The following is a 16,773-nucleotide window of genomic DNA, read 5'->3' as shown; positions in this document are numbered from 1 at the left end:
CAGCAAAGATAATTTCTGTGGTTCCCAAACTTTTCAGCTCAGGACCAAAAAGTTACATTTTGTGCCCTGGGATGCTCTAAAAAGTACCAAAATGCATTATGAATTAACTACAAGATGAGAGGTGTAGATGCCCAAAAGGATCACAAAGGCTTGGTAGGCTAGGTAGGTCACATGGCATGATCCTAAAAAAATGATTTAAATATAAAAAATGAATGAATATGAATGAATATATGAATATAAAAATGGCATCTGACTTACTTGTTTGACAAGAAAAAAAACCCCTACCAATTCCATTTTCCCTCCATTTCCAATTCTTTTTTATTGGGTGGTTGAGTGGTTACATACATTCTTGAATACATATCGACACGCAATATCATTTCCCATTCTTATGTCTTACTGTATGTAGCCCCGGCCGATACTGCCGTGAGCTGAGCTGCCTATGCCAAAGAAAGCATAGGTGGACGCCAGGCTATAGAATTAAGGTGACTTACTTGATTGACAAGAAGAACGAAAAACCTACCAATTCCATTTCCCATTCCAAGTGTCTATTCATAGTCTGGATTTTCGGTGGTGAGGTGACCACCGGAGCTGAAATAACGTTGAGCGGTGGTGAGTAAAAACAGAGAGAAGGGCTGGAGCAGTAGCGGTGGTTTGCTCTTCACCGCGGCTCCTGACATCATGTTGTAGTTCGGTGGTCACCTAACCACCGAAAATCCAGACTATGTATGAGCATTTACTGTATGTAACGCTAGTGCCACTATGCCAAAGCCCCAAAGCCCCCTCGGGTGCATTTTTAAACACATTTCAGCAATGGGATAATTTCTTTGTGGTTAGATTTTGTTGTGATGGTCATTTTCAAAGTGTCTCTCGGGTCAAAAAAAAAGTGGGCACCCCTGTTGTACTTGTAGATCAACCACATCTGAACTAATAAACAAAACAACAGCGTCATAGTGTTATTTTCTGCAAAAAGTTACAACGTTTCGAATAAATTTGGAAATCTTACCTTTCACGAAAATGTATAGGCTATTTGAAAAAAGTAACACTAATGACATTTGCATCCACCCACTAGTACATCTACGAGCTCACAACATGTCACAACACAACTTGAATTAAAGACGGCCTACTCTCGATACAGCATTGTGTAGACGGTCTGCAAGGTAATATAGTCCACGCTCATCCTCTTTAGAAAGATTATGTTCTGTTGAACCTTTTTTCTTTGGTGTTGCGAGAGCTCAGAAAAGGCCTTTGGACGCTTCAACAGTAAAAAGAAAAGAGTGAAAGTGCTGACTTTCTGTCTCTGCGTTCCATGAATAAAACTCACAGCAAGCTGAAAGCTCAGCACTTTGTTCCCTGAAACTCCCAAATCATTGCTTTTGTTTTCCGCTGGTTCACATCAAGGTTATTATTCGTATTTAGTTATTTTTCTCACGTGTCTGTGCTAATTTAGCACCGTCCATCATGTGACATCATTTCCATATAATCAGTCAAATACAGTTCACTCCTGCTGCCCTACAAAGCCAACGTGCAGTAACTATGGGGTGGGGAAAATGACTGATATAGTATTGTCATTGACTCATTGTACAAGCCAACGAAATTGATTTGCAATCCAGCTCAAGTGCATTTAAGACATATTGCATAGTAAGTCCCTTTAGTCCATCAAGTGTCAGAGTTCAAGTGTCAGTGTTTAAAGCTATGACTGCTCTGGGGTAAAAACTATTTTTCAGTATGTTCGTCCTTGCATTGATGACCTTATAGCGCCTCCCTGAAGGCATCCGTTGCAGCAGGTGATGACCTGGGTGGGATGAGTCCTTGAGGATGCTGTTGGCTCTGCAGTGTCTACAGTGTCTCTTGTCTCCTCCAGAGATGGAATAGGGCATGCCATGATCCTCTGGGCCGTGTCTATGACCCCCTGAAGTGAATTTCTTTCTGCCACCATGCAGAAGGACAGTAGCACATTCTCCATTAGGTCCATTTTCTTCAGCACTCTGAAAAAATACAGTCTCTGCTGACCTTTTTTTCTGGAGCGCAGTGGTGTTTGTTTTCCAGGTCATGTTTGTCCGAGATGTTCATGCCCAGGAACCTGAAGTCTGAGACCCTTTCCACCTCCTCTCCCTTGATGTAGATATAGGCTGGATAGGCTGAAGAGTCTTCCTCCTGAAGTCCACTATCAGCTCCTTGGTCTTGGAGGTGTTGAGCATGAGGTTGCTCATCTCACACCATTCTGTGACAGCGCTTGCACCTCTTCCCTATACGCAGTCTCATCCCCTTCTGCAATGAGTCCCACCACTGTTGTGTCATCCGCAAAACTTGAGGATGGCATTACTCGGATGGATGGGAGTACAGTCGTGGGTGTAGAGAGAGTGTAGAGTAGGGGGCTCAACACACAGCCCTGTGGAGCACCAGTGCTGAGTGCTGAGGAGAGATTGGGGTTGTGTTGTCAACAATGTTTCAACTGGTCAGTCAAATGAGGTATCGGCAAATAAGTGATATTACACTAATTGTAAATTATGTTCTTGAGGTAGTTGTTTATCCCCCAAAATCACGAAGGCTAATTTGACCTTTGGATATACGCAAATACGTTGGTGTGTCCAAACACGTATAGTTACTGCACTGTGGCTTTGTAGGGCAATATAGTAGTAGTTTTTATTGGATTTTTTAGACATGACAAACAAGACATACATAACAAATACACCAGACTGGGCAATGTGTAAGAAACGAGTGGCGGACCTATCGTGATGACTGATGATAGCATGGGCCTATATGAACACAACAACCGTGAAACATCAACATCATACATCAACATGAGGGCGTGCAGAGCAGCATCCATACAGAGCATTAACATCAACAAACGCACAGCAGGGCAATCAGTCTAGCAGTTGAATCAAGGTGAGCTGTAATAGGGCCCCATATATATTCAAATGTTGCTAGACTGTCCTGGCCGTTGCATCGCAACCTCTCCAAATGTATCAAAGATACGAATTCATTAAAGAACCACTTCACCACTTTTCAACCTATATAATAGGTCCTCACTAATAATCATGAAAAAATGGCACAATTTTTTTCTACTCTGTCTCATAGGAGGGCTGTGGACATTTCAGAAACCGTCTTCCAGTGACATCATCGATGGGGAATACAAGCTAATAAAAACTGCAGGCTTTCTAGTCCTGAAAAGTTGCAATGCAAAAACGGAAGCCATCGTTCTCATGAATGAAAATCTAAACATTTTTGTAAAAAAAATCTTGTTTTAAAAATAATCTGCCTAATGATGATGTCACTGGAAGACGGTTTCTAAACTGCCCACAGCCCTCCTATGAGACACAGACTGAGTAGAAAAAAATCGTGCCATTTTATCATGATTATTAGTGAGGACCTATTATATGAAAAGTGGTGAAGTGGTCCTTTAAGCCATTTAGTAAAACATGGTACAGTGGGTGTCTTCCACTCAGTTAAGATCATTCTTTTAGCTACTAATGTGCCTAGCATAAGCGTTGTTGTTAAAATATTTCAAAGATATTCGACATTTGTCACATTTTATTGTTGTTGAAAATGGTCGATCTACAAGCTCTCAACACGTCGCAAGGGTTTAATAAGTCATTAAACAGATGTTGTATGCTATAACGTGTTGTAATTACAATTACAACACGTTACAAGTACAAGTTGAAATTAAATCAAATCAAATCAAATCAAATCAAATCAAATCAAATCAAATCAAATCAAATCAAATCAAATCAAATCAAATCAAATCAAATCAAATCAAATCAAATCAAATTTAAATTTAAAATTAAATTAATTACTATATTTACCCAGGGTATCTGGGCTAAGCTCAAGAACTTGTTTCTAGCCAGGCCCTGCTCATAGAACATTTCATCGTAGTGGTTCAATGCCTTGTTCAAGGGCACTTCAGCGGTGGTAATTTTAACGTGTTGGACCACTGACCGCTCCGCAATCCGTTCGGCCACCGCTGCCACAGTTCAATATACAACATTCAGTTGAGTAAAAGTACAAAAGTATTGGCATCAAAATATACTTAACACATTGACTGGCTAGTGGCGACACATCAGTGATCACACACACATCCTGGCTAGCCTCACTAGTTCAGTGAAACCACCAGAAGTTCTTGACGTTTTCCAGGCCAAGGACCTCTTAGCTGAGAGAGAGATGAAGCAACACTACATGTTGGATTCATGTGTTTTAAGTGTGATTTTCAGACATTTTTACTTAAAGGACCACTTCACCACTTTTCAACATCTCTTCATATAATTGGTCCTCACTAATGTTCATGATAAAACACCACCATTTTTCCCTACTCAGTCTGTGTCTCATAGGAGGGCTTTGGGCAGTTCGGACACCCGTCCACCAGTGACATCATCATTAGGCAGATTTTTTTTAAAACAAGATTTGTTTTAAAATATATTTAGATTTGTATTATCGTGAGAACAATAGCTTCAACTTTTGCATTGCAACTTTTCAGGAAAAGAAAGCCTGCCGTTTCTATTAGCTTGGATTCACCATCGATGATGTCACTGGTGGACGGGTTTCTGAACTGCCCACAGACTGAGTAGGAAAAAATTGTGGTATTTTATCATGAACATTAGTTGGGACCAATAATAGGAAGAGAAGTTGAAAAGTGGTGAAGTGGTCCTTTAATACTTTATATACTTTACAATACTTTGTAAACTTGACCTTTGATTGATTGATTAAATACTTTAATAGACAGAAATGTAAACAGCAACAGCGTACAGTCAAACACTTCTATAATCAGGTGATAATCACCTGACTAATATTGAGAAGTGTTTATTTCCTCTCCCAGTTTGGCCTACTGAAAGGTAGAATGTCATAGCCTGGCTAATAAGCCAGACCGAATCAGCCGTTGGCAAAAAGAAGTGATTTGATTTGATTGATTTGATTTGAGTCTGGCTTATTAGCCAGGCTAAGAATTCCAGGCCTGTTTTAAAGGACAACAGTGATCTGCATTTTTTGGGGGAAAAGGCCAGGGCATTCCACACTTGAGTGGCAGCGCCAGTGCTGTAGGGTATGCGCATGCTTAAAGTAAATGGCACATCGAGTGGCAAAGCAACATGCAAAGTGAGTTTAACATTGTTTAATGCAATCAGATAGGACTTGTCTGTTTGGATGCATGGGTTGTCAAGGCCAGAAAGTCGTTTTTTGCCACTCAGTAGGCATATCAGTAGGCGTCTCTTCCGGGTTTGATGATGATGTCACGCGCATACCCTCTATTGTGGCTGTGGGTGTTGCTCACCTTTTTTAGGTAATTAGTCAGGGTACTGAGGGCATTGAGGTCAAAGCCGCATTTACAATTGAATGTCAATCCCATTTTAAATTGCTTAACTCAGAGCCAACCTAGGCTATGTACTTGGTCTGCTCTTTTTTTCCCTGTACACCAAACTTCTTTACCGAAAATAGCCGATCTGCTGCACAACACGTCGCAGACGTTTCGGCTTTCGGCTTTGGTGGTGGGTGAGAAAGCCTTAATCCAATCAGGATAGAGGAGGCCTTCCTCCAATCATGATCGAGCGGGGGCGGGCCTTGGTGCTCATGCTGTTGGCCTGTTGCGTCCCCCCCCACTGCAACGCGTGTGCATGTGCACATCTTGTTACCGGGGTGGACCGGGTTTTTTTTCCAAATCACCCAAATCACTGAATGCTGTATTTTCTTTTAACCCATTTAGGCCTGCCGTTTTTATTAAAAACCCATGTTTCTATGTCTGCTGTTCTCAAAAATATATGACATTGGCCGCTGACCCCCCAAAATATGTTGTTCCAGGGACCCTCTCACTAGCAAAGATTTGAGTTAAAAACTCGCTCTGAAAGAATATATATTCAAAGATTTCAGGCACATTTCTGCTATTTTTCAATAGCTAAATTATAACATAATGTATGTAACACCAAAAGGGGTTCCCTATCCCTATCACACATCTCTGAGGACCCCCTGTTGGTAGGTCTAGGCTTCCAATCCCTGTATAGAGCATGTTTCGGTGCTTTAATCAAATCAATATCAAGTCTGTAAACTGTAGGGTTTCATGTTTACAACCATGTCACCATGTCGTTTCAGGAGAAACAGCGCTTTCTGACGGACGTCCTCCATGAGGTGATGCTATTGGATGGTTTAAGCTCCTCCCACCCCATCTCCCAGGAAGTGGTTCAGGCTTCTGACATCGACCGAGTGTTTGACTGGATCGCGTACAAGAAGGTACTACACACGCGCACACACAAGCACGCACACACACACGACGGGGCGACTGTGGCTCAGGAGGTAGAGCAGGTCGTCCAATGATCCATGGGTCGGTGGTTCGAGTCCCGGCTCCTCCTGTCTACATGTCGAAGTGTCCTTGGGCAAGACACTGAACCCTAATTTGCTCCCGATGTGCTGGTTGGTACCTTGCATGGCTTCCGCCGCAATCGGTGTATGAATGGGTGAATGTAATGCACAATCTATGTAAAGCGCCTTGGATAAAGGCGCTATATAAATGCACCATTTACCATTTACACACACACACGCACGCGCGCACACACACGTACGTTATGCACTCGTGAAAATTACACTACTAGTGGACCCCAGGGGTCTTTAGTAAAGGAGGCACATGGTGGTCGGTAATGGTACTACAGCATATGGCTGAAATACATCAGTAGTTCTCAATCATCTAGACTTGGGTGCTGAGGCGCTCTCTAATAAATACAATGAATATTTTAGCATGATTAACTTGATGCTAATATGACATGTATTTTAGTTGCTTCGAAGTTCAGCGTGCTCAACTACAAACAAGCTGTAGTGTTTGAACTCTGTCGGTGCAGATTGTAAGCAATACTGACACACGTCCCTTCATCAGCGCATGGTGAAGGCCAATAGGGAGAAACGCCTTTGTTTCTGTGACTGCTGCTTCTGCATATTATGTGCTTTAACCCTTTTAGGATTCTACAAATGTCTTCAAAATCTTGACAGTTTTCTGAAAGACATCTAAAAATATGTGACCAGATTTGACTGAGGGGCTGCCATTCGTTTTTTCATGTCATATGAAAGCAGGGAATCATAGCTTCTAACTGACATGTTGGTTGTTCAGTTTGACCCACCAGATTTTGGAGACATAGCTTATAGAGTAATGTCTTACATCAAGTTGAGAAAACAGGCTTGAAACGTTCACTTCTGTGGTCTAACATTACACGTAGCTTCATGTTTAAGCATGTATTTCATATTTACATGACAGCTATGACATTTATTTCAGACATTCTCTAGTATGGGAAGAGTCTGCCTGTGCTATTAACTCATTTTGGATAAAATGGCAGCCCAAATCTGGTCACATATGTTGTTCCAGAGACCCCCCCCAGATGCAAAGTTATGTGTTAAAAAACGTTTGCCGTGAAATAATCTATATTAAAAAAAAATCGCACATTTTTACGACTTTTCAAAAAAGTGCAGCGCTCGGTGCTGCACTCGGTGCTATGAGCTTCTAGATCTGCTATTTATTTTAACTAAACTAAAGTTTAAAATAATTGGTTAAAGTCGTGAAACGCTAAAAGCGACACAGATGCGTTCCCGTCCTATATGGGTATTAACTCATTCACCGCCACCAGGGGGCGCCAAAAGTCCCAGACCGCCACCATATATATATTTTATTTTATATATTTTTATTTTTTTCAAAAAAAAAAGTCTAAAAAAAAAACTCAAAATAAATATAAAACACGAAAAACACGTCCTTGGCGCTCCAGGACATCATGAAAAAGAAGTTAAATAAGTCCTTGGCGACCATGACCATTGAGTTAAAAGACGTCCAGTGTGATTGGTGTTTGATGTCCAAATGACATGCAATTGCATGTACAGTATAGCAAGGAACAATTACCAATGTGTGTAAAATCTGTAAATACGTCAGTGCAGCTGTTCTCAACCTATGGGTCGTAGGCCGTGGGCCGGTGAACGACCGGGTCGCACATTGACAACTGAAAACAGAAAAATGTGTCCTTACCTTTTCAGTCTGTTTTATTTTGTTGTTTAAAACCCATTTTGACCAGAGATCAGATTCTAAAAATGTCTTCTACATCCTGACATCTGACAGTCGTTGTCAGACCTACAAGCTCGTAGCGCGCCACTCGGTGGCGCGCTATGAGCTTGTAGATCTGCTATTTTTCAATAGCTAAAGCATAACATAATGCTAACACCAAAAGGGGTTCCCGCCCAGAATGGGTTTACACTAGCATAACTGAGAGGTCATTTTGACCTTTTATTTTTATTTTGAAGTTTATTATCTTTGCCCATGAAGCTTTCAGAAGGTTCCATGACCATCATCATTATATCATCTCAGATTTTTTTGACATCTGAAAACATTTTCTAAATAAGAATTTAAGCACATGCTACTTCTGTCACATTTTATAATAATACAACAATATATATTCCTATTCAAGGCTACCAATGCAACAGGTTATACATTATTATATAATTGGTACAGTATACATTTTTTTTCCTTTTATGAAAAACCAAAGGAAAGAATAAACAGAATAAAAAGCCTCAATCCCTCCCACCCATACTGCTCAGTGACACTGCATAGAATAAATAGTAAGATGATGAAATAGTCATGGAAAACAACAACATCTGCAATGAAGATGATACAGTCAACCACATCAGTGGTATCATGTCCATTTAGTGCTTCTACTCAAATAATGGACAACAAGGGGCAGCCAAACCTTATCAAATTGTCTCTCTTTGTTTTTCAAGAACCAATGCTATACTTTCATATATTTAAATAATAATAATAATAATGGATTTTATTTATAACGCACTTTACATTCGTTAGAATCTCAAAGTGCTAAATGCCCTATTTCCAGTTGTGTAAAGTAGGTACAATGTTGAGGTATTTTTACTTTACTTTTACTCCACTAAAATTATTAGAAAACTATAATAGTGACTTTGTAGATTTGGATTGTTATTACAAAATATACATTTATTTTTATTTTCCGTCTTTCTTTTAGGTTGTATGACCTCGATTACATCCAAAAAACCTGAACTTTGAACATTCAGTTGATTTTCTGTGGTCTTTTCTCTGGGGTTCGGAAGCCTTTTGAGCTTCAATGAAAACAGGCAAAACAGTGACATCTGCTGGCAAATCTCATTGATATATGGGAATTGCAGTCTGTGACATCACAAACAGCAGGAAAATCAGAGCACTTGTTTGAGCCAGAAAACCCCAGTCCACAGAAAATCTACTGCATGTTAAAACACCCCGAACGCCCAGGGTTATTTAATCCATTAAATCATAGCGCCCAGCGATTTATATAGCAGCGGAGCACATTTAGCGACGGACCGGATGTTATCCCGGAAGTGGCTGAAGTAACGGGAGGTATGATTAATTCTAACGTGACTAGCGGCAGGACCGCGGTGGGCCGTCTAACATATAATCTTTTCTTAGAATTGGACGGAATGATTTAGATCAAGAGTTATTCACGTTTGAAGATTTTCGAAAATGACCTATTATTTAAATCAAGTGTACAATTCCAAAGGCCGCCTGCATCAGTGAATAAAACTTTGTTGCTTAGTGCAGGTGAAATTAATAAGTTTAATGTACTATTATCTGTGCTAGATGTTTTCTGCTTGAATCCTGCAATCTGTGCTCTTGGCTGCGACCTAAAAAGAAAATCCCTTTTCAATTAAAAAACACCTTTGGAGCTTTATTCAGTGAGCTGACTCTTTTCTATTGCAATGTGTGTTTCTGCCCAGCCAAGTCAGGGAGTACCTTCTGCTTGCTAACCACTGAAACCCCATGGACATGAGTTATTATAGGCTGCTTTCTTCCGTCAAATCTCTTTGATTTGTAGATCAGCTATTTGTCGAATGTTCCCCCTAGAATAGGTAAATAGGGTGTTCATTTATGAAAAAGATTACATCTGAAGTGGCAATACCGTATGTTTAATTTACAAAGCAATCGTGACTCGGCATGTGTTCCTTTCATGAACAATTTGGGCAAGAATTTACACACTTTATTTAGTGTCCAGATTGTTTTCTGTTTGCGGCAGGGTAATAGCATGCCAATGGTTGCTGTCAGCCATGCTTACTCTAGGCTACTAATTAAAGGGCTGTTGAAATATACTTTGTGCATTTTAAGCTGAGGCTGACAATTAGCCCAAAATTATTCTTCAGCAGACATTATAAAAGGTTCTTACTTATCCCTGAGGGGATATTACTTCTCTGTTTTCAGATCCGTCCTATCCCATTTTCATGCTCATTAAAATATCTTCATTTGCAGAGGTGGAAAGAAGTGACTAAGTATAGTTTACATTTAACATCCATATTCTTTATGGGTATTGAGGAGAACATTCGCTATAAACTGCAGATCTACAAGCTCACAAGAGATTTGGTGGAGAGGGAGAAAAAGCAGTCTAAGTACAACTCAGGTCCGTTTGCTAGCTTAAAGGGGAATTCCACTCATTTTCAACATTTTACTATGCCATTAATATACCTTAGAGCTGTTGTGTGGAAATAATAAAGTCCCCCCATTATGTGTTTCCTAGAACTAGAGGTCTGAAAAAAATCACACCCGTGTGAACTGAGTGGTGTAAGGTCTTATATAGACTGAACAGCTGTGGTCTGACGTAATGGAATCACACCCGTGTGAACTGGGTGACCATAGCAACCATGCTCATTTTTTTTGGTACGAACAGACACGGGTACATTTTCTTTGGTACGAACAGACACGGGTACAAAGCCAGTTGTTGGAGTGGTTTACACCACTCAAAAATCATTAACATGGTGAAACACATCTTGATGTCATCAAGATGTGTTTCACCATGTTAATGATTTTTTTCATAATTACAGTTCTAGGAAACACAGAATGGGGGGACTTTTTTGTTATTTCCACAAAACAGCTCTTAGGTATATTAATGACATAGTAAAATGTTGAAAATGGGTGGTTTTCCCCTTTAAGTACAATTTTGTAAGTGTAAGTGTTATTACTCAAGTATGTCAATTTTTTCATTATGCTTCCACTACATCTCAAACATGCAACCAATTAAGGCCTTTATTATTCAATAATAGCAGATCTACAAGCTCACCCCTTGTCGCATCGTGAGGCGTAACAGGGAATGCTGTGGGCGGAGTAACAGGGAAGCGTTTCATATTTCCACAGATATATTTGATATACATGGCAGGACAATACAACTGCACACAGACATCAAAGGGGTCTTCAGCCCCTGCCATTTTACCCATCTGTATAAAAGTGACCTCTCCAGACCATGCATTATTAATTCTGGCGACAGAAATGAAAATGTCCCTTTGCCATTTGCCATTGGGTGGGAACCAATTGCAGCTTCAAGAGAATTCTTCACAGAGAACATTGTGAGCACATCTCTGTCTATATTCAGGGCAGGTGCTGGATGTCAGGCATCAAGGCAAAACATCAAGGAGGAGGAAGAACATCCGCTCAACAGTTTGCCTCATGAAGACCTAGTCGGTCGAAACGTTAAAATAAAGTAAGTCTCGGAGCTCTACAAACTGGTGTGCGGATGTCCTTCCTCCTCCTTGATGTTTAGCTTCGAGAGCATTGCCTTTTCCAGACTCTCCTGCCCTTGAATACAGCATTATATGTTGAAAGAATTGCCCTCTGTGTAGAAATCCATGCATGCAGTTTGCACATCTCCAGAATAGGCTTTATTATACTTAGGTCGCATTCACACCAGAATACTTTGCTGCGATTAAAACGAATCCTGCTGCGTATTGTCGGAAAGTGTGCTTCGTTTGGCAGGTTCAAACAATTAGCCCTTCACTAAATCCCACCCCAAAACGCGATTGTCCAACAATGCCAATCCAAATAGTTTAGCAACGGTTGCTATGCAGGTCAAGCTTTCTTCGCTGCTTACGTGCCTATTGGACAAGGATGGGTTGGGGAGGGACTTAAGGTGGCCTTACACTAGCCGATAATCGGGCATTTTTGACACTCGGGGGGTGCCCGACCGCTCAAAGCGCGATCGGGATCGGCCCGATCAACATAAATAATGTTTGATATTTGCTCTGCCCCGCTCCGATTATGCTGTAGTGTGTGGTGCTATCAGATTTCAGATTGAAAAAAATCGGCTAGTGTAAGGCCACCTTTAGTGAAGGGCTAATTGCTCATTTCTAGTTTGCCAAAAAACGGGGGGGTTCGCTTCGCTTCAAAGCGCATCTGACTTCGATTGCATTCACACATGTGCAGGTGTGAATGCAATCGCATCAAATAAAGGAAATGAAATGTGAGGAGTACGAGGAGTAAACACAGTTGGAGGACGAGAGGGTATACCTTACACAGCGCAAAGATCGTGGTCGAATGAGGATAAACGTCGGATAATTCTGTTTGTGCTCCTGTCTCCGTTGTGCCTCTGCAATGTGCCCAAAAGAACAGTGTGCGTGGTGCACACACACACACACACACACACACACACACACACACACACACACCCCATCCAATCCCAGACGACACACTGCATCCACGTAACCCTCACTTTACGTCCTATTACTCTGGAATGAACTCCCCAACCATCTCAGAGCTGCTCCCTCTCTCCTCTCATTCAAAACCTCACTCAAAACCCACCTCTTCAGGATAGCTTTCCCCAGCTGAGGTCTGGTCAGGATGTCCCCTCCCCCCGTTCCCTTGTTTATCCTTTTATCTTTTTAACCCTGTACTGTTGTATCTGTTATGTTTTGCTTTGTTTTTTCTTAATAAAGTCTGTTCCTAGTGTTCCTATGTAAAGCGCTTTGGGTATTTAGAAAAGCGCTATATAAATTTGAGCTATTATTATTAAGTCCTAACTATTACTCAAACTATATATTTTTGTAATGAATTGAACACATTGATAACGTTCCCTGATGCGGTTCCCTACTGTGGTTTGACACAGCCAGTGTGAAGGCAAACGCAGCAAATTAAATATGCAAGACTGATGCAACTTTCTCCGCCCATTGGCATCGAGTCTACCGAAGTGGAGGTGTGAATGCGACCTTAGTTGGGTGTTGCAGCGAGCCTGTTTTTGTTGTGCTACACTGTGTTAACAAAGTATGATAAGGCAAGCCCTCAAATCGCAGCCAAACCCACCCACCCACACGGCGGTCTTAATTTGCGACAGGTGTGTGGAAAAACAAAGTAAAGTTCATTTCAATCTCATTTTTGTCAAGGGGGCATGTGGTTAGATGAAATTGAGTGAGAAAATGAGCTCGGTTTACTGAATAATGAAATCACAACAGAGTCGTAGCAAATTTAACTTGTATTCAGTCTGTGGAGTTTTGTTCTTCCGTGAGTATCATTCTAATGTTATATTGACATGAGATTTCCTCTAAATGTGTCTCTTAACATTCTCTGCACGTCCCATGTATACTCCCATTGCACACCCTTCACCTACTAGGTGTATATGTCTGTTAGCAAAGATATATTCCCAATTATAATACTGTTACCGGTGGGCACTGGCCTACTTGGAACGATACAAGTTGGAAATTAATGCCCCACCCAGTTATTATGTCGGTGTCCCTTTTATGTCCATATATGGAGTTCTTTGTCAGGCATGCCCAAATATGGAGTCTATGCAGATGTCAGAACAATCATTGTGATGTCAGAACAGGCCATCTCCATATTTGGAGATATAGGGGTGATCTGGTCCAGATCCCGGGCAGAGGCTTTTGTGCTGGTTCTGGACAACGGTGCATCCGACCGACTCGACACTGGGCACTGCACTCCCTGTGGGGGTGTGGGACGTGTGTGTCAAATTTGAAGTCGCTGGGGCGAACAGTTCTCGAGTTACGTGGATTACAGTACGTACGATGCTCAGTTCGGAACTCACCAAAATCAGAACGTGGCTTACTGATAACAAACTCTCATTACATCTTGGTAAAACAGAATCCATTCTGTTTGGGTCTAACCACTCCCTTAGTAGGGTAAATGACTTCAGTATCAGAATTGACGACATTTTAATTACTAGCAAAGTAGAGATTACATATCTGGGCTGTATCCTGGACAACAAGCTGACAGGTGAGGGCATGGCAACAAGGGCGATCAAAAAAGTTAATCAAAGGACAAGATTCTTGGGGAGAATCTCCTCCTTTGTACACAAGAGGGCTCTCAGAACATTAGCTGGAGCGCTTATTCAGCCCATATTTGACTACGGCTGTACCTCCTGGTTCTCGAACATCTCAATGTCACAAAAAATTAAGCTTCAAACCTCCCAGAACAAACTAATCCGACTCCTTCTAGGCCTAGGGCCCATGACCCACCTTTATGCAACACATTTTGATGGCATAGGATGGCTCCGGGTAGAAGACAGAGTCAATCAGTTGAAAATGGGGCTGACATTCAAAATTGTAAATTCAGCTCTGCCCTCTGTGCCCTCAGTCCCCATTTACTTAGCTGATTACCTCACAAAGGTGAGCAACTCTCACAGCCACAACACTAGAGGGAGTATAAATAATGATCTGGTGCCACCCACATTTAGAACAAATATGGGTAAATTCACTTTCCACAGCACTGCCAGGGTGTGGAATGCCCTGCCCCCTTCCCTGAAAACAAACAAATCACTGGCTTCCTTTAAAACCGGTCTGAAAAATCACCTGTCTAAAGGAGAGAAGATGATTGCCCAACCTCCCTATACCCCCCCTCCGAGTGATTTATTTGTATTTAGATTTTTTGGTACTTCCACCTGTACATAGTTATTATGTGACTGTGGCTCAGGAGGTAGAGCAGGTCGTCCAATGATCCATGGGTCGGCGGTTCGAATCCCGGCTCCTCCTGTCTACATGTCGAAGTGTCCTTGGGCAAGACACTGAACCCCAAATTGCTCCCGATGTGCTGGTTGGTACCTTGCATGGCTTCCGCCGCAATCGGTGTATGAATGTGTGTGAGAATGGGTGAATGTAATCTATGTAAAGAGCCTTGGATAAAGGCGCTATATAAATGCACCATTTACCATTTATTTATGTTTTTGAGATATCTCGATTATTGTCATCGTTGTGTAGTGAATGAATGCATGGGACCCGAATGGAAACAAGACCGCAATGTCTTTTTTTCGGTGCTATCCATTTGGATCAATGTGCTTTGACTGTACCATGTACTGTTTTGTATTTGTTATTGTCTAATAAATAATCAATCAATCAAACAGAGAATTGATGCATTTATAGATATAGATGTTGCTAACTTGCAATACATACCCGGAAGTTATGCGGGAATGTCTGCTGAGTGGCAAATAACTACTTTCGACTACTTTTGATAGCCCATACATCCAAACAGAAAAGTCCTATCTGGTTGCATTAAACGACATTAAACTCACCTTTCCAAGTCACTTTGCCACTCTATTTGCCATTCACTTTGTGCATGCATACCCTCTTACTAATGAGTATTAGGCTATATATAAATGTGTCAGAAAGTAATGTGTGCTATTTGTGTGTCCTACAGGGGGCAGCACTGATCAGGATGCTGGCTAACGTCATGGGACAGAAACTCTTCCAGAAAGGACTGAATGTGAGTTTACGTCTTCTGTCACCTCGTTATTGTCCCTCTCTCTCTTTCCCATCCTCCTCTTCATCTTGGCTATGTCTCTCTCTCTCTCTCTCTCTCTCTCGCTCTCTCTCTCTCTCTCTCTCTCTCTCTCTCTCTCACTCTCTCGCTCTCTCTCATATTCTTTCTTTTCTACCGAGCTGAATCTTGCTGACCGGCGCTGCTGCGCAGGTGGTTTTGCTGAGTCGCGGTAGTGATGTGGACCAGCAGGACTTCTGGTGACTCAGCACAACCTGCAAACGGCCTAAAGCCACCGTGAGAAAATATAGAACATGTTGGGACGAATCCAGTTTAAACATTTGCACAGAATTCGGCATGACTTCTCACTCTAGCAGTTTTTTTTATTTCCAACTCTCTCTCTCTCTCTCTCTCTCTCTCTCTCTCTCTCTCTCTCTCTCTCTCTCTCTCTCTCTCTCTCTCTCTCTCTCTCTCTCTCTCTCCTCTATATTTCTTCATCCATTTATCTCTATCATATAATTTAATAATTCTCACTTCATGGCTTCATTTTTGCCTACCTACTGTCTTTCTGGATTAGCTATTCCAACGGCAGGCATTTCTAGGTTAGTGAGCCTCTCCGTGGTGCAGTAAATGGTAGCTGTAACTCTGAGTTGAATGGGGGGAAAGAAAAAAGAAAGTTGGTCATTACATTTTTATTTGGGTCTAAAGCCGTTGCCAGCAACCACTATTATGTGCCGGTACTGGCATAGCAAGGGAAATCCCTCCAGCTTTAACTCATTGCTTATATGCTTATATGACTTGTTTATTCAAATGCCCACACTGCCAAGGATGACTTATATACGACATATAGCTTTTTTTTTTTTTTTTTTTTTACACTACTAGATATGATTCACCATTTGAATCCCAGTGTAACCTGCAGGAACTCACTAAAACTGGCTTCCCATACACCTCCATGTTAGAAGTTTCTAGAACGCTCATACAGTATCTCTCTTCCTGTATCGTTTAACTACTGCTGTTACCACCATTACATTTTCAATTGACTTCTTTCTTTTTTCGCCCCTTCTTTTTTTGGTGAACATGTGCAACGACGAACATGAATATTCTGTGACTACTTATGCAAATACGAGAAAGAAAAAAAAAGGCTGGCAGAGTGTGTGGCTAAACGCAGCCAGGAATAAATCTGTCAGTCAATAAGTTTAGTTTAAAAAAGGGCCTATAAACAGCAAAAATGCCATGTTTGGGCATTTCCTGCTGAGAGATGTGTTTTTCTGTGTGGGTGATAAACTCCCACCTGATGACTCTGTGCT

General features: G+C 41.4%; 2 protein-coding genes across 2 annotated transcripts in view; one reads left to right on the top strand and one right to left on the bottom strand.

Annotated features, from left to right (window-relative positions):
* The window catches only part of ada2b (adenosine deaminase 2b), a gene marked incomplete at its 5' end in the record, with an annotated part of 465,058 nt that overhangs the window by 82,136 nt on the left and 366,149 nt on the right, over positions 1-16,773 (bottom strand). The gene's annotated exons all lie outside the window — the stretch shown is intronic.
* Positions 1-16,773, top strand: part of LOC306916759 (thyrotropin-releasing hormone-degrading ectoenzyme-like) — a gene marked incomplete at its 5' end in the record, with an annotated part of 250,604 nt that overhangs the window by 125,431 nt on the left and 108,400 nt on the right. Inside the window, 2 exons of the mRNA XM_079494774.1 lie at positions 6,073-6,210; positions 15,407-15,472. Coding sequence (XP_079350900.1) covers positions 6,073-6,210; positions 15,407-15,472 — 204 coding nt within the window. The remainder of the gene's footprint in view (positions 1-6,072; positions 6,211-15,406; positions 15,473-16,773) is intronic.

This window comes from Electrona antarctica (assembly GCF_951216825.1).
Source record: "Electrona antarctica genome assembly, chromosome: 23".
In the NCBI taxonomy this organism is placed as follows: domain Eukaryota; kingdom Metazoa; phylum Chordata; class Actinopteri; order Myctophiformes; family Myctophidae; genus Electrona; species Electrona antarctica.
Note: the sequence above shows the minus strand (reverse complement) of the source record. Positions and strands in the feature narration are given on the sequence as shown.